Source organism: Phodopus roborovskii, unplaced genomic scaffold, assembly GCF_943737965.1.
Source record: "Phodopus roborovskii unplaced genomic scaffold, PHOROB, whole genome shotgun sequence".
Taxonomy (NCBI): Eukaryota; Metazoa; Chordata; class Mammalia; order Rodentia; family Cricetidae; genus Phodopus; species Phodopus roborovskii.
Window position 1 is genome coordinate 12,757,701 of NW_026125059.1, and position 26,372 is coordinate 12,784,072.

Here is a 26,372-nt window from a genome sequence, read left to right on the forward strand (position 1 = left end):
GGTGTGGCTAAGCCGGAAGGCCTTGTCTAGCTTGTGCAAAGATTCAGTCCCCAGTGCCACCACAACAAAGCAAAGGCTGGGGAGTGGCCTAGTGGCAGAATATTTGCATTATGAGGCTCTAGTTTTGTTCCTCAGAAGAGAAAAAGTAAGGGCCTGAATCTACGTATGCACATGCACAAGCACACACACATACACACACATATACACACTTGAGGAGGGGCAAGGATTATAGGCATATGCATTGCTTTAAATAAATGGTTGAAAATATCTTCCTGGGAGGAGATAAGACCTGTCACGTGGACTCTGCCTGGACCTTTGCACAGACTGAGAGTCACGCTCATTGCCCCACCTTACGTGGGAGAAAATGAAACAGAGAGCACACGGGGCCTGTTATGGGTTCAACTCTCCCACTGGAAAAACAAACAAAACAAAACAAAACAAAAAACCAGAGTAGGAACGTTAGCCTCCAATGTCTGTGAATGTGTCTTTATTCAGAAATCGTCATACCAAATGAGTCTGATAAGTCCCTAGGTTTGGATCCAGGGACGATTTTGTCTTTGCCTGTATCACCCTTCATGCACTTGATTTGGTCTGGTTTGGGAAGCTAAGCAGAGTCAAGCAGATTAGCACATGGATGGGAGAAAAGTGCTGCTCTGACAGAGACCAGGCACGCCTGAGACCACCGGGAGCTGGGAGCCTGCGTCCCTCTCAACCCTGGCTTGGTCATAGCAGACTGGCTCCTGTAGAGGCTGCTAGGCATGCACACAGTATTTGGGGTTTTCTGCCTGGGGCTTATTTATGGTTCTTATCGTCGTCAGCGTGGACCTGTGGGTGCTTATTCTGTACTTTGAGTTGGAATTCAATAGTTCGTTGTTTACCACTAAATCAGCCCAGCTTTGGCCGCTGGGGACCCTTTCAGTTTCGTCCTGTCCTTTGACATAAGGCGTCATTGGGTTTTGAGAGCTCCCTCAGTTTCTGGTGATCCTTGTGTCCCCACCTCTTCTGGACAGACCGATCCTCCTGTCCCCGCCTGTCAAGCATATCCCATGGGTGGTCGCCACTATAGCTTTCCCTTATTTTCTATCTCTCATCCCTCCCATTCCTTCTTATTTTTGAAATTTAGTTTTTACATTCTAATCCCAGTTCTGTTTCTCATCTCCTCCCTCTCCGTCCATTCCCTCCCCCACCGCCCCCATCCCCTTTTGCTCCTTGGAGAGGGTAAGGCCTCCTCTACCTTCCTTCTTTACTTTTCCCCCTTTTGTTTTTTGACACATATCACTCTGTACCAGCTGATGGCCTTGAACTCGATGTGCAGCCCAGGCTGGCCACACTATGTAGCCCAGGCTGCTTTGAAACTCCTGCTCCTGAGTGCTGAGATTACTGGTGTGCCCCACCATGTCTGGCTCTTACTTTCTGACCCTAGGAGATGTTCCTGGTTAACTTGTCTACCACCTGCCATCTCCAGGGTCACCTTCAGGGACTCTCATGGTAGAGAATGGGATGGGAGGCGAGGTTTGGGGTGCTGGGTGGGGCATTGGTGCTGGGCCGTCCCTGTTTTTATCCTCAGAGGACAGAGCTGCCTTTTAAATGATAAAACACAGTGAATGAACATGCCTGCCGGCAGGTGTTATAAAACAAACACTGGGTGCTCAGTCAAAGGCTCACACCCCACAAAGGCTGAATGTGGCTGAGGTCAGCACATCTTCCCCATGAGGTCTGTTGCCTAGGAGATCGAGGAACACTGCTCTTGCTTCTGGTCTCATTTCTAAGCCCTCTTGTCCACTGGGTGGCCACAGGTAGTCTCTGAACCATGCCCTGAGCCTGAGGTTCCAAGTGCCTAGTGCTCCCTACCCCTTTTATATGCAACCCCAACCTCTGCATTGGCCCCCAAGCTGCACCCCATTGCGTACCCCACTTTCTGCTTCTACTTCAGCTACGCTGCCTCCTCTCTGTTCCTGGCGCTGCCAGCCTTGACAATATCTCTTGGCACTGCCATCCATTGTGTCTGGAAGACTCTCCACATACTCACAGGCCCCTCTCTGACCAACTTTAGGTCTCTGCTCAAATGCCTGAGGGGCCCTACTGGACAGATGAAGTGTGATAGTTGTTGTCTTTTTAAAAAATTATTTATTTGCATTTTATGTGCATTGGTATTTTGCCTGCATGCATGTCTGTCTGTGTTAAGGGTGTCAGATCCCCTAGTATAGGAGGTACAGTTGTGAGCCATCACATGCATGCTGGGAATTGAACCCAGGTCCTCTGGAAGAGCAGCCAATGCTCTTAACCACTGAACCATCTCTCCAGCCCCATGATGTTTTAATTGTTGACACAGATCTAGAACATCAGGGAAGAATCTCAGTGAGGAATTCTCTAGCTCAGGTCAGCCTGTCAGGGGAACTGTTTTGGTTACATTGATTGACATTGGAAGATCTAGCCCACTGTGAGTGCTACCATTCCCTGGGCTTGAGTCCAGGTCTGTGCAAGAGTGGAGAAGGAGAGCTGGGCAGTAAGCAGGCATGTACTCACTGCTCTGCTCTGTGGACGTGACATGTGCACGCTAACTTGGTGGGCTGTACCCTGAAATGTAAGCAACATAAACCCTTGCTTCCCTAGGTTACTTTTTGCCATTGCTTTCCCAAATCTTACTATCTGGGTCTAACCCCACCTTTGCTCGGACCATTGCAGTAGGTTCTTCATCCACCTGTCTCCTCCTCTCCTCACCCTCACATCTCCCATTCTCCATGAAACAGCTAATGTTTGGCTTTGTTTTGAGACATCTCAAGAGGTCCAGGCTGGCTTTGACCTGCTGTGTAGCTGAGGGTGACCTTGAACCTCTGATCTTCCTGCCTCTATGTCTCGAATGCTGGGATTACAGGTATGTGACACTGCACACAATTTATATGGTTCTGGGTCTCAAACCCAGGGCTTTGTGCATGCTAGGCAAGCTCTCTACTGATCAAATTGTTCCTAGTTTCAGTCTGGTCTTTTTTCATGCAAATCACAGGAGACTTTCCTGTCCAGTGTCTTCTAGCCCCATGCTGGGTTCAGCAGTTAGAATTAGTCATTGTCTAGGACATATCCCCTCTGAGCCCAGATCGCCTTCACCCCAGGGCCTTGGCACATGCTGTCTGCCTCTATTGCTCTCCCTGGCTGGCTGTTTGTCATCACTTGGTCTTGTATGTGTCTCAACACCTGGACAATTCACTCTCCTGCCTGTAGCTCGGTTTCACTATCGTAAATCAGTGAGCTGGTCTGGCCTATGCTTGGACCTTTTTCTACCTTAGCTTAGTCCTCAGGACTGTTCTAGGACAAAGATGACATTCCCAGGACAAATAGAAATGTCCTTTCATGCCCAGCTTGATTGAGGTCATCTTTAGCTTAGAGATCAATTTTAAACTCGACTGCAGCTGTTAGCTTGTGTTGGGCATTTTTGTAGAGCTCTTTGCCCTCACCCAGTACACAGCTTTCTATCCCTTGGCTTCTATTTCTATAGTTTTATTCTACTTTATTTTAATTTTAGAACTTCTGTTCTCTAACTTTAAAATTAAATTTTTTATTGTTGTTATTATTGTATGTGTGTGCACACATATGTGAGGTGAGTTTGTGCATGTGTCACTGTGTGTGTGTGTGTGTGTGTGTGTGTGTGTGTGTGGTGAGTTTGTACATGTGTCACAGTGTGTGAGGACAACTTTGTGGAGTTCAGTCTCTACTTCACCTTCATGTTGGTTCTGGGGTCAAACCTAGGACACTGAGTTTGTGCAGCAAAAACCTTTCCTTTCTGAGCCATCTTGCTGGCCCCAGGAGTTCTATTTAAGTAGGTTTTCCATTTGAATTCATCCCCAAGTCTTTCAACATAGATTAGGTGTAAGCTGAGTCCGAAGCTGCTTCCTGCCATTTTTCTCTGCATCTTGATCAGGGGTTTAAGGGCTCAAGAGCAAACCTAATAAGTGTATCCTCTCTCTCTCTCTCTCTCTCTCTCTCTCTCTCTCTCTCTCTCTCTCTCTCTGTAAACCATGTACCATGTGTCCAAGGAATGTAAACTCTGTTTTGAAAAGCTTCCAGCCTGGCCCATTGCTAATTATTTTGCCCCAAGAGCATCTGTACTAGTCTGCCTTAATGCACATATTAAACAAAGGCATTTCAGAAGGAAGAAGAGGTCATCAGTTTTTACTGGATTAGCAGAACCACTGTCCCCTGGAGCAGGGACAGATGAGGCCCAGCAAGCTCACTCTGGCAAGAGTGGTCCCCCAAAAGGACACTGACTACAGATCTGTACTTTCCCAGGAGTCCTTAGTGATTCTAGTCTCTAAAAGAAACGGGAGCGCTGGAGGAAGGCTCAGCGCTTGGGTGCACTGCTCTCCCAAGAGAACCCACAGTCTGCTCCCAGCACCCACATCAAAGTGGTTCACAACTGCCTCTACTCCAGCTTTAGGGGACTCCATGCCCTTTTCTAGCCTTTGAGGGCATCTACACTCATACACACACACACACACACACACACACACACACACACACACACACACACACAAACAATAAAATCTTTAAAAGAAAAGGAGCCAGGTGGTGGCGATGGCGGCGCACACCTTTGATCCCAGATCTTGGGAGGCAGAGGCAGGAGCATCTGTGAATTCAAGGCCAGCCTGGTCTACAGAGCGAGTTCCAGGACAGCCAAGGCCACACAGAGAAACCCTGTCTCAAAAAACAAAAACAAACAAACAAACAAAAGACGGAGATAGATAGCACTGTCCCCCGCCCCAGTAACTGTGAAAGTGAGCGTTGCATGCTAACCTCCAGGTCATTGAAGAACAGGTGTGTGTCAGCAAGGTTGAAGATCATCTCCTCCATCATCAGCCCGATGCGCACTGACGTTGTAGTGTCCTGTGGGAAAGGGACAGTTTAACAGCAAGCTTGGCCTCCTGGTCTCAGCCCATCCTCCTACCCCCATCCTGCCCTGCTTGCTCTGGAAGGCGGCTGGAGTCCAAGCTCTCAGGAATGGCTCAAAACCAATTTGTGTATCTGAGATCATGGCCTGGGGTGGGAATAGCTCATCTATACCAGGAGAGAAGAGGAGGAAGAGAGAAATGACACTGCTCTACAGTGACGGCTGCAAACAATAATAGCAAAGAGGACAGGAGCAAGTTTGTCCGAGCAAACCACAGCCAGTGTGCTCATCCCCCACCCTACTATGTGTGACGCGGTTGGCTCTTGTGATGGTTCCTCCACGGTCGATTTGACTGGACACAAAGTTGTACCTCTGCCTTTGAGAGCGGGGATTAAAGGTGTGTGCTGTCACTACCTGGCCCACTTTCTTTCTTTCTTTCTTTTTTTTTTTTAACCCAGGAGAAAGTCTCACTCATTGCTATGTTTGAATGTGAAAAAGCCTCCACAGGCTCAAGTGTTTGACCATTTGGTACCCAGTTAGTGGTACTGTTTTAGAAGGTTGTAGAACAGAATTGGGTCACTGGGGGTGGGTCTTAAGGTTTGATAGATAGGCCTCGCTTCCTGTCTGCTATTTGCCTCCTGATTGAGAATGCCATATGGCCATCCATCTTCCATACCTTCCTGGTCACGATGGGCTGTGTTCCCCTTAAATTGTGAGCCAAAGAGACCCCTTCCTCCCCTAAATTGCTTTCTTATCAGGCATTTGGTCACAGCTGGGACAAAGGACACTAATACACTCATGAACAAGGGGACCTCCCGAGAGATGCTCTGTACAGAACTGATGGTGAGTTGCAAAAGACTGGACCTAACTTAGCCTTTCAGCTGAAGAAGATGAAAAGAGAAAGATGTAAAACCGAATCTCAGCAGAAGGGAGTCTCCAGACTGCCTTGTATTAATATGAATACTTAAAATATATTGAGGGGCCAGGAGGTGGCTCAGTCAGTAAGTCCTGGCCATACAAGCATGAGGACCTGAGTTTGGTCCCCTAGCACCCATGAAAAGGATAGGCATAGTGGCTCATCTGTAACCCCAGTGGTGTTGGTGGGCCAGAGACAGGTGGCTTGCTGGAGCTCAGTGGCCAACAGCGTGCATGTGTTTTCACACCATATATATGCACATACCCCCTCCCCACAGACACACCTGCATGTATGTAACGTTTTTTTTTTTTTTTTTTTTAAAGGTCAGAGAAGTTAAGACAAAGCCAGAATTCAGTTGTGAGAGCTGGAGGGACACTTCCCATGCACCTCCCGCTGCCTACTGGGTTATTCCTGAACATCTTCCATGACACACCAGCTTGTTCTGCTGGCTTCAATCCCACAAGCAGCAGTGCTCGGTAACTTTCTCACCATACTTTAGGATCCACACTGAGCCTTGTATCAGCCGATGGTGCATGGAGGGTTGTTTAAACAGTCTGATATGAGTGTAAAAACCTCACCCAGTCTCCCAGTTCTGCTCTTATCCCAAAGGCTCCTGTCCACTTCCTCACACTCTCCATCAAAATACTCAGCAAGAGCTCCTAATGGCCCATAGTGCAGCCCGAGATGTCAGGCACGTGAAAGGTACTCCCCAAACCATCACATGCTCTTTGGATTAAAGCAGAAGTCCAGTGGTTAACTTGCTAAACAAGCAACATCAGACACGGATGCCTTGAAAAACAAAGAGCAATTAAAACCAGAACGGGAGAACGGAGAACGAGTTCAGTGTGGAGCTTGCCCCTGGAAGGGCTGTGCTGGGGCAGGGTGGGGAGGATGGAATGCCATTCTTGTCGGCCTAGTGTGCTTGTGGGTGGCTGTTACCCTGAGAAGGCATAAACCTGGTCCAGACTCTGTGGGTTTCTGGAATTGGCTCTGATGTCACCGTGGTGGTCTCTGCATGCCTTGGGTTAGGGGGCTGCAGAGCAGTGTTGGGGCCACTGGGACACAGACAGCTCCAAGGATCCCCAGGAAGCATGGGGACTCAATTCCAGCACCTTCTTGGCGAAATTCTTTTAGTTAGCCTGGTGGTTGTTAGGCTATCTTGTGATGCCTGGTTATATTTCTTGGGTGGAAGAGAGAGAGAGAGAGAGAGAGAGAGAGAGAGAGAGAGAGAGAGAGAGAGAGAGAGAGAGAGAGAGAGAGAGACTGTAAAATAGCAAAGTCTTTCCTAAAACAAAATCAATCTGATTTGAAAGAAGAAAGAAGGCAAGGCGAGTGGCTTGGAGAGGCTTTGGAGTTTGAACGCAGAGTTACTCAGTGTGAACCACAGCATTTGGTCCTTGGGGCATGAGTGCCTGCTGCCTTCCAGAGGTTGGGTTTCCAGCACCCACACCAGGTGGCTCACAATCACCAGTGTCTCTAGCTTTAGCTAGATCAAACTTTACCAGGCCTCTTTTCCAGTGATGACTCCCCATCGCACCCAACCAGAGGTGGCTTTGACCATGCATCTAAGGTCTTGGTTATGCAAGGATTATGGAGTTAACAGTCTTTGTAGCTAGGCATTGTGGCACATACCCTTTAATTCCCAGGCAGAGGCAGGCAGATCTCGGTGAGTTCAAGGCCAGCCTAGACTACAGAGTGAGTTCCAGGACAGCCAAGGCTACACAGAGAAACCATGTCTTGAAAAACCAAAACCAAAAACCAAACCAAACCAAAAAACAAAAAATCACTTGTTGGGCATGTGGCCTCTTGCAAACAATAGACCACTTCCATCACTGACAAATTGTCCCTGACAGTGGCCATAGGCAATGGTCTATAGGAGTCAAATGATTGGGCGCACCAACTCTGGAGCCAGAAGGAGTTGGGCTCAGATTCTGCCCTGTCATTTTCCAAGAACACCAGAGGTGACAGATCCCTCTGTGTGTCCCAGTTTCTTAGTCTGAGTCTTTGTAGGGTTTCCTCAGAGTGACACCTCGATATCTCTTGGAGCCCAGGTGTTTAGCAAGAAGCTGCAGGGCCCAGAATCACCCACAGAAAACATTTAAAAATTTTCATGTAACAGTTTAACCTGGTGTTTTGCAAGCCATGGCCATTCTGTAGTTTGTTTATTTTAGAGGCCGGGCTGTCTTCAAACTCATGATGTGCCTGAGGATGACTAGGAACTTCTGATCCTCCTGACTCCGTTTCTTTTTTCTTTTTCTTTTTTTTTTTTTAAATCCATCTTTCTATTTGCTTATGATAATATTTTTTATTTAAATTTGAAACAAGCTTGTTTACATGTCAATCCCAGTTCCCTCACTCTCCTCTCCTCCCTGTCCCTACCAACCCCCATCCCATCCCCTTTCTGCTCCCCAGGGAAGGTGAGGCCTTCCATGGGGAGTCTTCAAAGTCTGTCATATCATTTGGAGCAGGGCCTAGGCCCTCCCCTGTGTGTCTAGGCTGAGGGAGTAACCCTCTATGTGGAATGGTTTCCCAAAGTCCATACTAGGGATAAATACTGATCCACTACCAGAGGCCCCATAGACTGCCCAGTCCTCCTAACTAACACCCACATTCAGGGAATCTGGGTCGGTCCTATGCTGGTTTCCCAGCTATCAGTCTGGGGTACATGAGCTCCCCCTTGTTCAGGTCAGCCTGACTCCATTTCTTGAGTGCTGGAATACCAGGCTTGCATTTATCTTCCCTGCTTTAGGTGGTTTGGGGGATCTTACCCTGGGCTCTGTACACGCTAGACAAGCACTCTCTTTTTATAGTGTTTACTTAAAATTTTATATGTATAGGTGCTTTGTCTGCATGAATGTCTGTGTGCCATGTGTATACCTAGTGCCCATGGATACCAGAAAGGGGCATTGGATCCCCTGGAACTGGACTCACTGATGCTTGTGAGCCACCATGTGAGTGCTGGGAATTGAACCTGGGTCCTCTCAAGAGCAGCCAGTGTTTTTAACCACGGAGCCATCTCTCCAGCCCCTCCTTTTGACTTTTAATAGCATTTGTCACGATGTGAAGTGATCTTAAGTATTTTAAGTACTTGTGATGTAGGGTCTCACCACCCCACCCCTACACACCCTCAGGAGGCAAACTTCCCCAGAGCTGGCGTCTGATCCCTCACACCTGAACCGGCAGTTGCTCCAGAAAGCTCTTCTGAGACATGACCCTGTGTGTCCCTGTGTCTGCAGCTTATTTCCTCTAGACAAATTGAGACTCTAAGGCCATACACATAATAAGTGGCAAGAGCTGGGATTTGAACCCAGGACCATTCAAATACAAAAGAAAACTAAAGTTGTAACCACTTCAATGACATAAAACAAAATACTTTTACTGCAATGAAGGCAATGATCATGTTTCTTTTGATAAATGCCTATTTGAAAACAGTGGTTGTCTACTTTTTAAGATGTAAGTGGGGCCAACCAAATGGCTTCGTTCGTAAAGGCACTTGCTATGTCAGCCTTGGCAATCTGAATTTGATTCTTGGGACCCAAGCAAGGCTGGAAGGAGAGAACCAACTCTACAGAGCTGTTCTCTGACCACACGCGCGCGTACACACACACACACACACACACACACACACACACACACACACACACACACCTCTTCTGCTGGCTTTCAGCTCTTTAGATTTTAGATATGTTTCAGAAAGATAGCAAACGGATGGTTAGTAACTTCAATGGTTTGGTTAATTTTTCTCCTTGTGCTTCTGGATACAAGGCCTCTGTATGTACCAGGCACATGCTCTACCACTGAGCTTTCCCCAGGCCACATGGGACCTTATCAATACCTCTGTCCCTTGTTTGCAAGGCGCCCAGAGACTACATAGTCTGAGTATTCTAGTAATACAACCAGGCGTTTTGCCTTAGTGCTTGCTCTCTCTCTCTCTCTCTCTCTCTCTCTCTCTATCTCTCTCTCTCTCTGTGATATGCATGTGTGTGGTGTGTGTGGGTATATGTATAGTATATATGGTGTGTGTATATGTATATTTGTGAGTGTATATGTGTGATATATACATGTGTGGTGTATGTGTATGTGGTATGTATGTATTGTGTTGTATATACATGTGCATGTGTGTGCTCAGGTGTGCAGGTATGGAGAGCAGAAGTTGACTTGGGCCATATTCCTCTATTGCTTTCCATCTTATTTGAAACAGGGTCTCTCACTGAATGTGGAGCTGACTGCTTCAGTTAGGGTGGCTGACAGTGAGACTTAGGGATCCACCTGTCTCTACTGCATGCCCCTCTCCCACATCGATAGGGTTACAGATGTGTGCGGCCATGCCTGGCTTTACATGGGTGCCAAGGATCCAAGCTCAGTTCCTCATGCTTGCATAGTGTGCACATTCCTCACTTAGCCATCTCTCCAGCCCCCAGCTCAGCGTTAATGGTATTTCCAGAGGGGGCCTTCCTGGGTATCTGTGTCTCTAATCTCCACCCACTAAATGCCAATAGCAACTTTCCCCCTCCCCCCCTCAGTGATGACAGCCACAGATGTCTCCAGACTTGGCCCAACAGGCCCCAGGAGCCAAGTCTGAGAAGCCCCACTCTAAAGAACTGTAGACCAGAAAAAGTGTGGTTCTCGGCTCACAGCATCAGCAACTGAGTTTGCAATTACAGAGTGGAAAACCCTGAAATGAAACCAGCTTTCTAACTCAGGCTCAAACTGGATTACATTAAAAACCACAAACTAACCCAGGCCTGGAATTGGGGCTCAGCTGAAGGAGTGCTTGCTTAGCTTGCCCAAAGCCTGGAGTTCGATCCCCAGCTCCAAAAAAAACCTACAGCGTGCTGCATGCCTGCAACCCCAGCACTTGGAAGGTGGGGGCTCAGTTCAAGTCCATCTTAGACAATTTAGTGTGTTCCAAGCCAGCCTGGGCTACATGAGTCCCTGCCACCACCACCCCAATATGGAACTCTCCCAACCACCAAGGCAGGAGGTGCCTCTTTTGTGTCTCAAGGAGGAGGTGAGACAGAGACTGGGAACCCTGGGTGCACACTGGCACTCTGCATGTGTTTTCCGAGGGTGACTTGGGGCAGCCCCCTTAACTGGAGTAATTACAGACCCGCTTCCCAGAGGGTCAACAACAGTCTGGTCACAAGGAAAGCACTCTGCTTTACGGGGTGGCCAGGCTGTCATCTCTGTGTCTCTGGCCACACCTATAGTGTGAACTTGGCTCTTCCTTCCACCTGGGCAAAGGATTTGGGGCAGAGGGAGGGTGCTGGCTTGGCACTGTGCCACCCCAGGTCTTTTCCTCTCCTGTCAGGACCCAGACTGCCCTGGAGTCAGGCCTGCATCCCTGAGTGGTGCTGTCTGGGCTTGCCCATGTTCCCTACACAGGGTGGGTGTTGCACCAGCTCTGAAGCTGGCTCACAGCCTGCCGCCTGCACCTAGCGATTCAAGATGATGTACTTCTGCACCTATTCTGATACGAAGACCCATCTCTTACTTTAAAAAAAAAAAAAAAAAAATCCCACCTGCACAACACAAAACCAATTGAAGCCATCATCACGCCATCCAAACCAACCCGGCCTTTAAATATCCCTGCCAAGTAGCTGTTTATAAGCTGAACAAATAATTACTCTGCCACGAGGAAGAAAAGTACTAATTAAAGCTATTCATTAAAGCGGCTCGCCTATTCTGTGGGGTTTATCTCTGTGAGTGTCAGCCAGAGGTTAGGGGCGGATTAGTGCACAGTGGAAGGCTGTTCCAGTTAAACCTCCTCCTTGCGGTTAGCCTTTAATAATAAAGTTGTCATTAAAAGCAAGAATTTAATGGTTTTAATTGGGTTTAATTACTTGGAAACTCCTGGAAAACAGATCAGCTTGTTAGAGAAAGAAAAAGAAAAACTTTTTTTTTTTTTTTTTTTTTTTTGAGAAAGGCAAGAAAATGATGGTTATGGAAAAAAAAAAAAAAAAAAAAAAGCCCCAAAACCAAAACAAAACCCAACAGGTTAATTCACGTGTTTGAACAGTAAAGAAAAACAAATCCAAACAAAAAAAGCTCTCAAACTTGCTTCCTTGGCAGTTCCAGAGAACAGGAAAGTGAGAAAAATCTGAAAAGCTCAACAAATGTGTCTATCTGTATGAACAAGAACTTCACCCAAGACCCCGGGATAAATTCTGTCATGGCCATAGCAAGAGCCAATTGAGGACTCACGACAGAATCAGGGTCAGGGAAGAACAAAGACGCCTCAGCCGTCTCCGCTCTCAGGGTGTCATGTAGCCCCGCACTACACGGATTCTTTTTATTATTTTTTAATTATTTGCCTTTAAAGAATTCAATGCTGTCTAGCTGCAGCATTTTTCACTCTTATCCGAGGAGGCCAGAAATTCAAAACCAGAAACACAGGGGAGGCAGCAGCTTCCATCGTTTGCCCTGGACCCAGCGGCCTGGGGGAGGTGATCATCCTGACGTGAGTGGGTGCAGGGTGGTCCAGGATGGAGAGGCATAGATAGCACTGGGACCTGGTGCCTACACATCTGCTTTGGACAAGGAGGTACTAGATGGTACCCAGTAGCTGCTTGATGCTCTACCTGTGTCCCTCCCAGCACTCCGTGGTTTCTCTCTTTGCTCATTACAAATAGTGATCCTTCAAAATTCCTTCCACAGATACAGCACTGGACACAGCCAGGAGCATGCTTTAAGTTAATTAATCAACTAATTAACTAATTAATTAACTAACTAATTAATTAACTAATTAAGTAATTAGTTAATTAATTTTGGTTGTCTTGAGAAAAGGTTTCTCTGTGTAACAGCTCTGGCTGTCCAGGAACTCACAGAGATCCACCTGTCTCTGCCTCTTGAGCGCTGGGATTAAAAGTTTATGCCTTCACCACCTGGCATTTTTTATGTTTCTGAGACAAGAGTTTGCTATGTATCCAAGACTGACCTCCAACCTGGAGGGTTACCTCCTGCCACAGTATCCCTGGTATTAGCACTACAGGCTGAACCAGTATTCCTGGTCCCAGCAGTCAGCCTATTTGATTCTTAAGATTCAGTTTTTTCTTTTTCTCTTTTTTCCTTTCTCTCTCTCTCTCTTTTGATACAAGGTCTTGTTGACCTTGAACACTAACCTCCCTTGCTTTAGCCTCCTGACTGCTGGGATCACAGGTGTTCACTACCACACATGGTTTAAGACTCAAGCCTGTAAGACTCTGCATTCAATTTACCTTATAAGAGCTACCTACCACAGAGCTGACCCCTTGTAAATACCCACGATGTCTTAATGTGCACATTCCAACCTGGGCCCCAGGAGGTGAGTGTTGCTGATATCACAATTGCATTCCCCACAGGTGGAAACTGAGGCACAGGGAGACCAAGCAACTTGTGAAATACAGCTAGGGAATGAGGTTGGCTTTGAACTTGAGCCATCTGGTTCCAGTGCTTACACTCTATCTAGCCCACAAGAGGGTGAACTTTTTCTATACAATGCAGGTAGCCCAGGCTCCATGTTCTGTGTGGCCTCCACGATAACTCCTCAACCCTCCTGTTGCAGTACAAGAACGGCCACGGACAATGTATAAGTGCATGGGAGTGGTGTGCGTCAACACAGCTTCACTTACAAAGACAGCTGCTGGGTCACACTTGGTACACAGAATGGACAAGATCCACAGCACAAGCTGATCTCAGAGTCTCCAGCTCACCTGGGAGCTGAGGTGAGCCGGAGAAATCCTGCATGTGTGAAGAGCCTTTGCTTTGCGTGATAACCATGGAACCTGGAGTTTTCTAAGAACTGACACTATTCCCTTTGGTGGAGTGTATGTACTGATTATGAAGATGTATGGACATGGTGGACTGCGGAGTCCACACAGATCCGTTGTGCACACTCGTCCTCAAGCACCCAGCACTAATCCCCTGTCTTGAACCATCTCTATGTAGCTGAGGATGACCTCGAACCATTTGGTTTTAAATATTAAATATTTATTGTGTGTGTGTGTGTGTGTGTGTGTGTGTGTGTGTACGTGTATACATACCACAACTTGCACATGAAGGTCAGAAGACAACTTTTTGGAGTCAGTTCTCTTCTTTTACCTTCTGAATCCCTGAGGTCAAACTCAAGTCATCAGGCTTGGTGGCAAGAGCCCTCTCCTGCTGCCCGCTCTTGCTGGCCCTGCCTTGAACTCCTGATCTTTCTGCCTCCACCCTCCAGGGCTTGGGATCACAGGTGTGCTCTACCGTGTCTCCTCCCTTTCTTATATCCATCATTCCTCTGTTCTTTTCCTCTCTCCCTTTCTCATTTTAAAGCATACAACCTGGGGCTGTGTGTGTGTGTGTGTGTATGTATATGTATGTGTGTGTATGCACATGTGTGCATGTATATGCATGTGTGTGTATGCATGTGTGTATGCATGTGTGTGTATGTATATGTATGTGTGTGTATGCGTGCGCGCCTGTGTGTATATATATGCGTGTGTGTATGTATATGTATGTGTGTGTATGCACATGTGTGTATGTATATGCATGTGTGTGTATGCATGTGTGTATGCATGTGTGTGTATGTATATGTATGTGTGTATGCGCGCCTGTGTGTATGTATATGCATGTGTGTGTGTGTGTGTGTGTGTGTGTGTGTGTGTGTAACTCAGCTGTAGAACTTTTGTTGAGCATACACAGACCCTGGATTTCATCTTTAGCAAAATCCAAAAGAAACACTTTTGAGATGAAATATTATGTAGTAAGGCTGACCTTCTTCTTGATCCTTCTGCCTCCAGCCCCCACATCTTCACCAAGTACAGGGATTGCAAGCATGCTCTACTGTGTTTGGCATAATTTTGAAAAATTAATTGATTTATTTAATGAATATGGGTGTTTTGCCTGCATGCAAATCTATGTACCATATGTTTGCCTGATATCCAAAGAACTCAGAAGAGGGTGTCAGATACCCTGAAAATGGTGTTCCATGAGCCACCATGTGGGTGCTGGGAATCGAACCAGGCTCTCTGCAAGAGCAGTCAATGCTCTTAACCACTGAGCCAACTCTCCAGCCCCCACACCTTTTTTTTTTTTTTTTTTTGAGCATGTAATTCAAGGGCAGCTACCATCTCCATCTACTTCCCAAAGTTTTCTTCACTGGAAAAAAAAAAAAAAAAAAAAAACCCAAAACCTTCCTCTCTACAAAACTCTGGCTATCTAGTACCCTTTACCCCAGGTAAGCACCAGTTCCCATCCTAGCTCCTTGGACACGCCCATCTGGAGCCATGGCACTACTCCACCTCTTATCTATCTCCCGTGCTTTAGCAATCTTTCACATTGTCTCAAGTAACACGCTCCATTCCTCTTTAGGACCAAATGATATCCCACCAATTGGCTGTTCTGTTTGGGAACTACTTGTGTACCCAGAGGGATCCTTTAGCTATATGTCCTAGGTCCTAGTGGGAGTTTCCCCCTGAACGCTGCCTCCTGCATTAAAGGGGCCCCAAAGTCTATAAACTCAGAGGGAGATGGGGGCTGGCACGGGGAGGGACACACCCCATTGCAGTGCCCACCTGCCACTCATCCAGCCACACCTCAGCACCAGAGGCTCCAGGAATCCCAACAACTTTTGGACACGCTCAAAACCCCTATTGTTGGAGACTAAATGGCATGACGCGCAGGTGGGCGCTGGTGGGGGTGAAGGTGGGGGAGCAGGGGGCACCCTCTCAACTTGAAAAGGAAAGCCTCTGCATTGTTTCGGTTTCCAGGGCACCTGAGCCTTTCTCGCTGGGGCCATGGAGGGCACAGACCCCGTATTTAGAGAACAAACAAACAAACAAACAAACAAAAAAAAATCCTCTGGTCCCAACTCAAATGCGTTCTCTTCGGTTTTCAGAGGTGAGTGAAGCCTTTCTTCTCCTCTCGGGTCCCCTCCAGCAGGTGGGCAAGCAAAGGGAGCAGGCAGCCTTTACTAAGTCTTTTACTAGTTCCCAACCCCTCAACCCAAGCTGGAGGGTTCCACAAGGAGACAGCTTCAAAGAAAGACCATAATGAAAGCTCTCCAGATAACCCCCAGCCGTCACCAAAACCTCTATTTTCTGTTGAATGGGATCCTTTAATGCCAAAAAAAAAAAAAAAAAAAAAAAAAAAAAAAACCCGCATAAGCACAGGCCCTCAGCATTTAGGCTCCTGCTTGGGGGTTAGCTATTATAAGGGATTAAGATGACAAAGGGTACCGCCCACTGCCAGAGGCCCAGTGACTGTCATTCACCTGTGTGGCATTTTTCAAAACTTCTCTGGCTCCCTCCTGGTCCACCCCCAGCGAAACAGCAGATGCCTGTGTTTGGTGCCTTACAGGATGGGTACTGGGAAGCTACCTCGTACCACAAACAAAATAATCGTGAGCTGCAAGTACTCATCCATGTGGTTTGGTCCCAAGAACCAAGTATCTTTAACTGCCAGCATCTGGAGGTGGAGAAAAGACTCTGATGTGAGATCAACCCCAGGGGAACAAAATCTCCCACTTCCTCAGCAAATCCTTTCTAAATTGTATTCATCTTGACTTAATCCACCTCTGCCGAGCGAATTAGGCAGTATTTATTTTGAGAATCCACTTTATAGAGTTCTAAGGACTGTGTTTTGCCTGGGCTGGGGCTCCCTCAGCCTGTCAGACCTCAGGCTGTTGCCGGCCCAGAGCCCAGCACAATGTAAATAAACACAGCTGAACTCTGGAGGAATGAGAAGGTTTTCTCATTAAAGAAATAAAATAAACAGCGGTCCTTAAGCATTTTGGCTGGTGTTTGTTGGAGAATGGAAAGACCTAGATGCCTGAGAGGCAGCTGTGAACAGAGCTGTGTCTTGAGGTGGGTGGGGGTAGGGATTCAATCCAAGGGCCTTGGGATGAAATAATTGTCTCATTTGAACCTTAGCAATGTCAAAACAGTAACATGATCATTTTTATTTTTAAAATTTCTAGTGTGTGCATGGTGTATGTGTGTATATTTGCATATGTGTGTGTGTGCTTGTGCATGAGGTGCGCTATGTATATATGTATGTTTGTATGTGTATATATATGTGTGTGGTGTATGTTCATATATATGCGTATATGTGTGTGGTGTATGTATGTATGTCTGTGTGTGTGTGTGTGCAGGTGTGTCTCCACTTCCCCAGTGCTGGGATTATAAGTGTGTCATTGTGGGTTTTGGGGATTGAACTTGATACCTCATGCTTACAAAGCACACTTTGTATTGACAGACATCTCAGAAGCTTCATATACAGTTCTGCTTTCAGAAGAGATCCAGCCTTCTCTTCCCCCTCTACCTCTTAACATGAACAGCATTTTCTTCCTTCCTTCCTTCCTTCCTTCCTTCCTTCCTTCCTTCCTTCCTTCCTTCCTTCCTTTTTTTATTTTTTTATTTTTTTGGTTTTTTGAGACTGGGTTTCTCTGTATTACTTTGGAGTCTGTCCTGGAACTATCTCTGTAGACCAGGCTGGCCTTGAACTCACAAAGATCCTCCTGCCTCTGCCTCCTGAGTGCTGGGATGCCGCCCAGCTCATGAACAGTCTCTTTTATCTGGCCTGCAGCTGGCTCTCAACTATGCCTCCCTGGGAAGCAGCCAGGGCCTCAGAAAGAGAATGTGGTCAGCTTTTCCTCTGCCCCCTACCCCGGAGCTCCTGCTTCACAGCAGAAGCTGGTCCCATTGCTACAGCCTCACTGGCCTCTCTGCTGGTTTTCATGCTCACCTGGGAGACTTCCTGCCACAGGACCTTGGCACATGCCAGGCCCCTGCTTTTCTACTGGGCATCCGTTTCTCCACCTCATTTTAGGTTTATGTTCAAATGTAGATCCCAAAACTGGGTTTGAGCCCTGTCCCTGTGGTACTTCCTGCTCTCCACTACCTTGTTTTGCTCTTCTTTCCTCCTTCCTTCCTTCCTTCCTTCCTTGCTTCCTTTGTCCCCCATACCCTCCTTTCTGATACAGGCTCTGTCTATGTAGCCCAGGCTGGCTTCAAATTGGTGATCCTCCTGCCTCAGCCTCCTACTATGGGACCACAGATGAGTACTCCCATGGCTTTTCTCTGTATTTCTGGTTTAATCTCATTTATTGTCTTCTTTCTCCTCCTCAAAGACATATGTTTTCCTGGCTTTGGCTCCCTGCTGTATCCCCAGGAGGGGCTGGGCACTTGTCCAGCTGAGCTGAGGATATTGACTGGGCTCCTGGGCAGCACCCTTGGGGCATCATGGGGCGGAGTCTTAAGTATACTGCAACAAAGTCAGCTGCCTCTCTGACCCACAGACCCTGCTGTTCCCTCCCACGATGACATGGCAGAATGTGAGTGGCCCTGTGAGTCCCCTCTGCTCTTTCCTCCCAGCTACTCCCCTCCCCCCCTCCCACTGCACAAAGGAGCAGATTGGAAGTTTGGGGATAAAGGACCAATCAGTCAGCCGCGCTGGTTCCTGGCCTGGTTTCACAAAGCTCAAACCACTGAGGAGGAGGGTGTTCTGAGGACCCCTGACCTCACTACTCCATGAGCATGAAGTCCTTGTGAGGCCCTCATCCTGTTTTCCCATGTGGGAGCTAAGCCCACCAGAGGGACAATTTGGCTAGGGTGAGATGGCCAGGACCACGGCTAGCCTCACCATGAAAGTTCCAGGGACAGGCCCCTGGTGGCACCCTTAGCAGCTGAGGACTGCAGCAAGCAAGCCCTCAGCCAGGTCCTTGCTGCTGACTCCAGTCACCCGATCCAATCTGGGGGAGGCTGGTGAAGAAGATGAAAAACATGGGCTTGACTCGAGATGTTAAATTGCATTAAGGGGAAAGAAAACTCCACTTAGTGAAGCGAGGGCCGGGAACTCTTGTCTGCTCCAGACACTTTAAATGTCTCCTCGTTAACATTCATGGTCCCAACAGACACTTCTGGCTCCCACTGCCTGCCAGGCTCTGTTTTAGTCCCAGGCTGCAGCTGGGACAGTGCTCCTGTCCAGCCCAAGGCAGAAAAAAGCTGACAGCCCCCTAACAAATTCTTAATAAACGTTTTTCTGTACTTTGGACCAAGTGGAAAAGTTAATGAAATCCTCACAGTATAAACACAACTATATCAGGGGCTGTGGAGGAGGCTCTGTGAGAAAGAGGGCCCGGGACACACCCGGGAGGACCTGAGTTCCCATCCTCAGCATCCACAAAGAACCCTGGGCATGGCCATGCATACGCTTGTAGGGGGTGGAGTCAGGAGGATCACTGTGGCTTGCTTGCTGCTAGCCTATCTCCAGGTTCATGAGAGACCCTGTCTCAAGGGAACAAGGCCAAGAATGATGGAGGACATCTCACATCCTCCTCTGGCTTCAACATGCACTCCCCAACATGAGCACACACATGTGTACACACACACGTGTACACACACACACACACACACACACACACACACACACACACACCAGGCATCTCTAGAAAGCCTGTTCCTGCTGTTGTCACACTGTAGAGTGTGTCTGCCCTGTACAGACTCAATGGCCACTGGGGATCAGGCCGAGGAATAATCAGGATTGAATGGAAGCTGTTTTCTCTGCGCAGTGACACTGGTTGTGACCTGCATTACAGCTACTTACCCTTATTCAAATGCTGATTTTCTTCTTTTAATTATTGAGTTTTGGTATTGATTTGAATTTTTTAAATGTTGTATTAAAATCTGGCTGATATTCATGTCTCAAGTTTTGGCACACAGTTTGGTTTTATGCCTAAGGTGCCTAACTGAGGCAGGCAAGCATAAGGAATAGTTCAGTGAGCAGGGGGATCCACTTGGCTTGGGCTGTGTACACATTAATCTCCAAACAATAGAATCAGCTAGCCCTTCCTTATGAGCCACTTGCTAACTCCCCTTCTCAAATGATTTATTTCATTTATTATTATTGGGTCTATGAGTATATGCCACACGTAAGCTGCTACAGTGTCTCTATGAAGGTCAGAAGTCAACTTTGGGAGTAAACTTCCCAGTGTGGGTTCCAGGGCTTGAACTCAGATACTCAGGCACTTTTACCCACTGAGCCATCTTGTGGGTCTGGTAACTCCCCTTTTGGGTATTCCCCTGAACATGCATTTGAGAACATGTCTGCATATGGGAGGCAGGAGCCTGATCTGGCCTGAATGAGCTCTGCATGCTTGAATAATAAGGCATACCATATCCCCCCAAGTGAAGTTTTGGGGGAAACACTTACTTACTATCGATGTCTATACTGAACTGGTGAAAAACCTGGTTAAAATCAAAGCAGAAAACCTGTGACTCTACAGCTCTTAGCAGCCAGCTCCTCCTCCTAGGCTCTCCCCCCGACCCAACACACACACAGAGGAAGGCACCGCAATACCTGGCCCTTGAGTACTCTGCTTCAGTGCCTGCTGCTTTCTTGAGGTGGCACATCTGATCTGCCCCATGCTTTGCTCCTGAAAAGTTCCCCTGCCACATGTAATCTGTACCTTTTTAAGTCTTTGACTAAGGTGCCAAGAACCTGGAACCACCTGGCAGGGCGGGTGACCTCCAGTAACAACCCTGTCATGGACCGCTATCACAGAGTCTACATTCGTGGGAAAGGGACAGAAAATTAATAATGAACATTAGCTATGACAGGAGGCAGCAAGGCTTGTTTGGTGAGAGAACATTTGGGTAGGTTCCAGAATAAAGGAAAGGAAGAACCTTGAGGAAAATTAGGGAAACGAGATTCCTGGTAGATGATGCAGAATGTGCAAAGGTCCTGTGTAACCACAGACATACTGGATCTGATGGAGGTGCCAGTTACAGAGGTTGAGATGGAGCTTCAGCTCCAATTTCAAAACTGACTGTAAAGATGATGCAAACAGAACAGTGTGGTACTGGATAGAGACAGACACACAGAACAGTGGAGCAGAATGGACAGGCCCAAACAAACCTGTATATGAATGATTGTCACTCCCCACACACCCGAGTCTGACCCTCAGGACCCACACAGTGGAAGGAGAGACCCCATTCCGGCAAGTTGTCCTCTGATCTCCACATGAACACCATGGCACGCACGTGTGTGCACACATACACACATACTAAATGAATGTAACAAAACTTTAAAAATGATACAGACTGGCTCTGCTCTTTCAACTCTGGGGATAAACAATGGTGTATACCAAGATGGTCATTTATACTAAACACACTGAACCTAGACAAGGCAGTCATCAGTAACAGTGCAAGCTAGAGCCACCATTGTCACCATCCCAGAGGTAAGGGAGGCACGGAGGGTGTGTGGGAGGGAAGATGGCTACCACACCTCTCCTCAAATCTCATCCTGGTTCCAGGATACCTTCCACCTGTGTTCTCCTAATCCCAGCAGGGAAAGCAGGATTCAGAGAGGAGTAAGCAAGAGGTTTAGGAGGGAGTGATCACTGCTGGGGCACATCTGATTGGTCCACAAGATGTGGGAGGCAGCTACTCCAGGGGTGGGGGGTGGGAAGGGCTGAGCCCTGGGGAGGAGGGCTTGGCACAGAGCTGAGAGGTGACAGCTGCTCTCATCAGCCCCCTGATTGGGATCAGGAAGACAGCCCAGTTTCTGTTTTAAAATGCAAACACCCTGTTTTGGATCACTCCTTAATTGGTTAGCTCTAGTCTCTGTTCCCTCCTCTGGCTGGAGCTGACAGACATGAGCCCTGCTTCTGTGTACCACTCAACAGGGTGAATGTTGAGGGAACAGAGGCGTGGGGCCTTGGCATGGATGCCCTGAGGGTTTTGGTCTCCAGAGCAGGACTCATGCATATCTGAGGGCTTATGCCCTTCCAGAAAGGGTGCTTCAGGTTCCTTGGGGTGGGGTGGGGCAGCCCTCTTCCACTTGGTTCATTTAGTTGGGGTATAGGATGGTTTGTTCTCCATTTCTTCCATACCAGGAATGGGCTCTGGTTTAGCCTGGGCAAGTGGAAGTGCAGAGGCTGGAATGGACATGGGAGCCTGTGTAGAGCAAGAGCTTTGTGGGGTTGAGGAAGCAGGAACTTGTAACGAGTACAGGTTTTTCTGCCTGCCGCCGCCCGGTCTTGTCCTGCCACTGCGCCAGCCCCAAATAACACACAGAGACTCTGTATTTGATACAATGCTATTGGCCAGGTACTAGTTTCTTATTGGCTAGCTCTGCCTTAGTTATTAACCCATTTGTGTTAATCTATGTATGTCCACGCGTTCTTCTTACCGGGAGCCTGCAGCCGCATACTGCTCTCTCCAGACTCTCCATCTTGACTCCTCCCTACTACTTCCTATTTCCTCCTTGTCTCCTAGTCCCTCCTATCTTCCTTTCCTATTGGCCAACAGTGCTTTATTATTAACCAGTATGAGAAACATATACAGAATGACATCTCCCATCATCTCCTCTTTTCTGTCTAAATAAAAAGAAGGGTTTTAACCTTAGCATAGCAAAATATATAACACAACAGTTATCAAATAAGAATCACAGTTAACAATATTTAGTCCATTAACATTTAGCAAGATTTGAAGAAAATATTTCATCATCTATTCTATCTTTGTGTGTCTAAAATCTAAGTAACTTATCTTTAATCCTAACTAATGAAAACTATAACCATAACTATCTGTCTTCAACTCCTTCAAAGACCACAGAAGGATAATATATAAGCTCTAGAAATGACAGAGACATCTTGCCTTTTCAGTCACCCGAAGTTCTTTTGTAATCTTTCATCTTCAGCCCATAGGCCATAGTGTGTCTGACAGACTCTCCAGTAAAGCAGAAAACTTTAAACTGTCTTCTTTATTGGCAGTTTGTCAGTCACTTTTCTCCGTGTCCTGCATACTGTCTCGAAGACTCTTCCATGAAGCAGGATCTCTGTAGCAATGTCCATCTTGAATCAGGAGTCACTTTCCTGTGGGTCCTGCATGTCCAGTTTATACAGCATAAAGTCAAACAGTCCAGACAAGAGCAGTATCTTGTCCAAATGGCTAGTCTTGCCATATTGGAAGCAAACTTCATAATGCATTTCTTCGATGTTCATCTTCCTTTCTGGTGCAGGTGGTATTGCCAAGAGCAATTATGTCTCACTGTCACAAAAACCCTAAACCACTTTAAATGCCATATTCTGTAGGTCTTTGAAAGATTTGAAGAATGCCTATTTATCTCAAATACATCTCTGTGTATCTTGAAAACCTAACTAACTTAACTCTAAGCTTTGAATATCATAGGTAATTATCTATAATCTGTACTACATTATACAATATGTTTCTGAATGAACTATATAAACACAATACCTAAACAAAAGGAGAAATATATACATCACAAAATTGACCTTAAATTGTATCAATAAATGCAAATCCATTACAAAACAAACTATGCATATCTATATCATAATTCCCTTTTTACCTTTAAAAAGAACTGGCTGTGATCATTAACCATTTATACACAAGTCCATTTAAATGAAAACAAACATTTATAAATATTTGTGGCCCGGTTACTTGTTTCTTATCGGCTAGCTCTGCCTTAATTATTAACCCATTTCTGCTGATCTATGTATTTCTCTTACCGGGGAGCCGGCGGCATACTGCTTTCTCCAGACTCTCCATCTTGACTCCTCCCTACTACTTCCTATTTCCTCCTTGTCTCCTAGTCCCTCCTATCTTCCTTTCCTATTGGCCAACAGTGCTTTATTATTAACCAGTATGAGAAACATATACAGAATGACATCTCCCATCAGGAACTCTTTTTTCAGTTGGGATTGCCAAGAGGGACTCAACTGCTCCGTGCAGAAGTTGGCTGAGGGTGCTGCTCTAGATCCAGCCAGACTTGAATTTCAGCGGTCCCTGGATGGTTCAGGTATTGTGATTAGATTAGGCCCCTGTGTGGCACTCTTACGTATACTTCAAACCCAGAGTTCTACTTGCTCTCAAATGGTAGGCATAGGCACCATGATTACAGCCGAGGAAGTACAGGGAAAGGCAGCAGGCTAGAAGCGGAGGCCTTGGGTTCCATTTGTTATGAATATCCCAAATGCACTGCCTCCTGGGCCTTGGTTACTCTGTCTTCAAAATGGGCTCAAAGCTATGCTCATGTCAGTGGCTCCCACTTCTCCAACTCCCTGGCTTAGAGTTGTAGCTTGGACTTCTCTCTAGAGCTCAGACTCACAAATTCAGTCCTCCCATACATGGAAATAATTGTATGCTGGGCAGTACTTTGGACTAGAAACTGCCAGATGTCTTCCACTATCTCTTCCTACTTTCTCTTCCTCAGAGCAACAGAACCCTTGCATCTTAACTGGGGCATATGATTGCCTCAGAGAAAGACCATTTTACCCTGACTCCCTTGCAGCTACAGTGTGGTCATATGACAAAGTTTCAGCCAATGGGATGTGAACAGAAGTGACATGTGTATCTTCTGGGTCTGGTCCTTAAAAGAGGGGGACCAAAGAAAAGAGGCTGGAGAGATGGCTCAGCAATTTCCAGCCAGCACACAGTAGTTCACAACTACATCTAACTCCATGACATCCAACACCCTCTCCTGGCCTCCATGGGCGCCTGGTGTGTGAGTGGCGCACAGATACACATTCAAGCAAAACATCTATTCACATGAAATTTAACAATGATAGCAACAACAAAAGGAAAGGGAAGAGAAGGGAAGGGAAGGGAAAGAGTGGCTTCCCTCTTCATGTTCCTTCTTCTTCTTGGCTGGAATGAAGACATGAGGTGAGCTGTGAATAATCTTGGCTGTGACAGCAATGTTCCTGAAATGGCAGAGAGCAACTCTGGAGGAGCTTCCATCCCTGGGGCTGGTCCAGCTCGAGCTGCTTTTGCCTGGATTGTGAAGGGTGTGTGGGTACATGCATGTATACATGTTCATGTGTGTGTGTGCTTGTGCGTAAGAAACTAGTAGTCACCTTGCTATTTCAAGGCTCTTAAATTTAGGTCTGCAAGAATTAGCAACTAAAAATCCTCTTTTTTTTTTTTCCCTTATAGGGAGATGGGGGGGGGGAATGGAAGTTTCCAGAAGAGGAATGAGGACATCTAGAGATTACACAAGAAGGCAGATGAGCTTGAGCCTGAGCCTGGGTTCCATGTCTCCCCTGGGGTGATCTTACTTCCTCTAAGTTTCAGTTACACCTTCAAATGACGGAGACTGATTGCTTATGGTCATTTTGGGGTCTTTCAAGTTCTGACCTCCTACAGCCTGGTAGTTCTAGGACTTTGCAATCCAGATACCCAATGGGGCTAGAGAGCCCCATTGCTGGGAGAAGGGGGGGCAGGTAGGGCCGTGGGCCTGGAGAACACGTGTCCCTAAAGGCAGTGCTGTTGGGTTCCTGCTGATTGCTGTCACAGGGGAGTGCTGGCATGCCAGATTCCCTCATTTTTCAAGAAGGGTTGGAAATCTGGATTGTTCTGGTCTGAGCAACTGCCTGATTTTTAAATGCTGGCGATAAATTCACTTTTTTTTTTTTTTTTTTTTTTTTTTTTTTTTTTAATACTCCAGAGGCTAAACAAAACTATCTGCAGGCTGAATTTGGCTAGTCTCCACCAGTTAGGAATTTCTGTTTTGACACAATCTTCCTTCCTTTTCTCCCTCCTCCCTCCTTCCTCCCTTCTTCCCTCCTTCTCTCCCTCCCTTCTTCCTGCAAACAATTACTTGATGCCTGTTAAGTAGGAGGCCATGTTCTGTGACTGAGTATGAAGCAACAAACAAGACAGAAATGGAAACCCTGGTCTCCAGAGGTCAGGCATACTAAGACATCACCCCGACTCGCTCAGCCAAGAAATGCTCACTGAGCAACAAGTCCTCCCCTGAACCATGCTGGGTTGGGAAGTTGAGAAATGTTCATGGTCCCTTGTCCTCAGAGCATCCACAGGGGAAGGATGCATGAAGAGCAGAATTATGGTAGAAGTGCAAAACGCTTTTCTAAGGAGAGACGCATAGATAGAAGTGGTTAGGAAAGGACCAGTGAAGAAAGCAACATTAACTAGGCATGATGGCACACTCCTGCAATCACAGCTGTTTGGGGGGGGCTGAGGCAAGTGGGCAGGAAAGCAGAGGATGGGGGGAGGGGTCAGCTAGGAAGCCCAGCTGAAGGTGGTGACTTGACTGAGGGAGTGATGCTGGGCCTGGCATTGCACCAAGGCCATGGGACCCAGAATGGAGTTGTAGGTGGGCCCTTTCCTTGAGGGGCTTCTTGGTGAAGCTTAAGATGCCAAGGGGACACATATAGCTTCTCCTGAGCTCATAGAGGCTCACTCGATGTACATCCAGTGTGTGCCTCTGTGTGTGTGTGTGTGTGTGTGTGAAAGAGAGAGAGAGAGAGAGAGAGAGAGAGAGCTGGATGGATGCCACAAAACAGTGAGTGACACACAATAGCCCTGGGGTAGAATGTACCTCTAGTTGTGGCCCTAAGGGATGGTATATGCTTGCTGTGACTGCTGAGCCCCTAATGTCTGCAGCCACTCTTATTGCTGGCACTCACCTAAGTAAGCTTCACAGAGCCTGAGAATGTACTCCGCTGTCCCTGCCACACATATTAATGGCATGTCTATGGGCGAGAGATTTCTGCGCCCCCGACACCATTTTTATATCCGGCACAGCATTGTGGCAGACAATAAATCTACCCTGTTAATCACACCTCCAGCTTGTTAC

General features: G+C 47.1%; 1 protein-coding gene across 3 annotated transcripts in view; it reads right to left on the bottom strand.

The window, feature by feature from the left end:
- Eya2 (EYA transcriptional coactivator and phosphatase 2) overlaps positions 1 to 26,372 on the bottom strand; it is a 161,090-nt gene that overhangs the window by 11,023 nt on the left and 123,695 nt on the right. For all 3 annotated transcript variants that reach the window (XM_051186223.1, XM_051186232.1, XM_051186240.1), the window contains exon 10: positions 4,789 to 4,878. In XM_051186223.1, the coding sequence (XP_051042180.1) occupies positions 4,789 to 4,878 (90 nt within the window). The remainder of the gene's footprint in view (positions 1 to 4,788; positions 4,879 to 26,372) is intronic.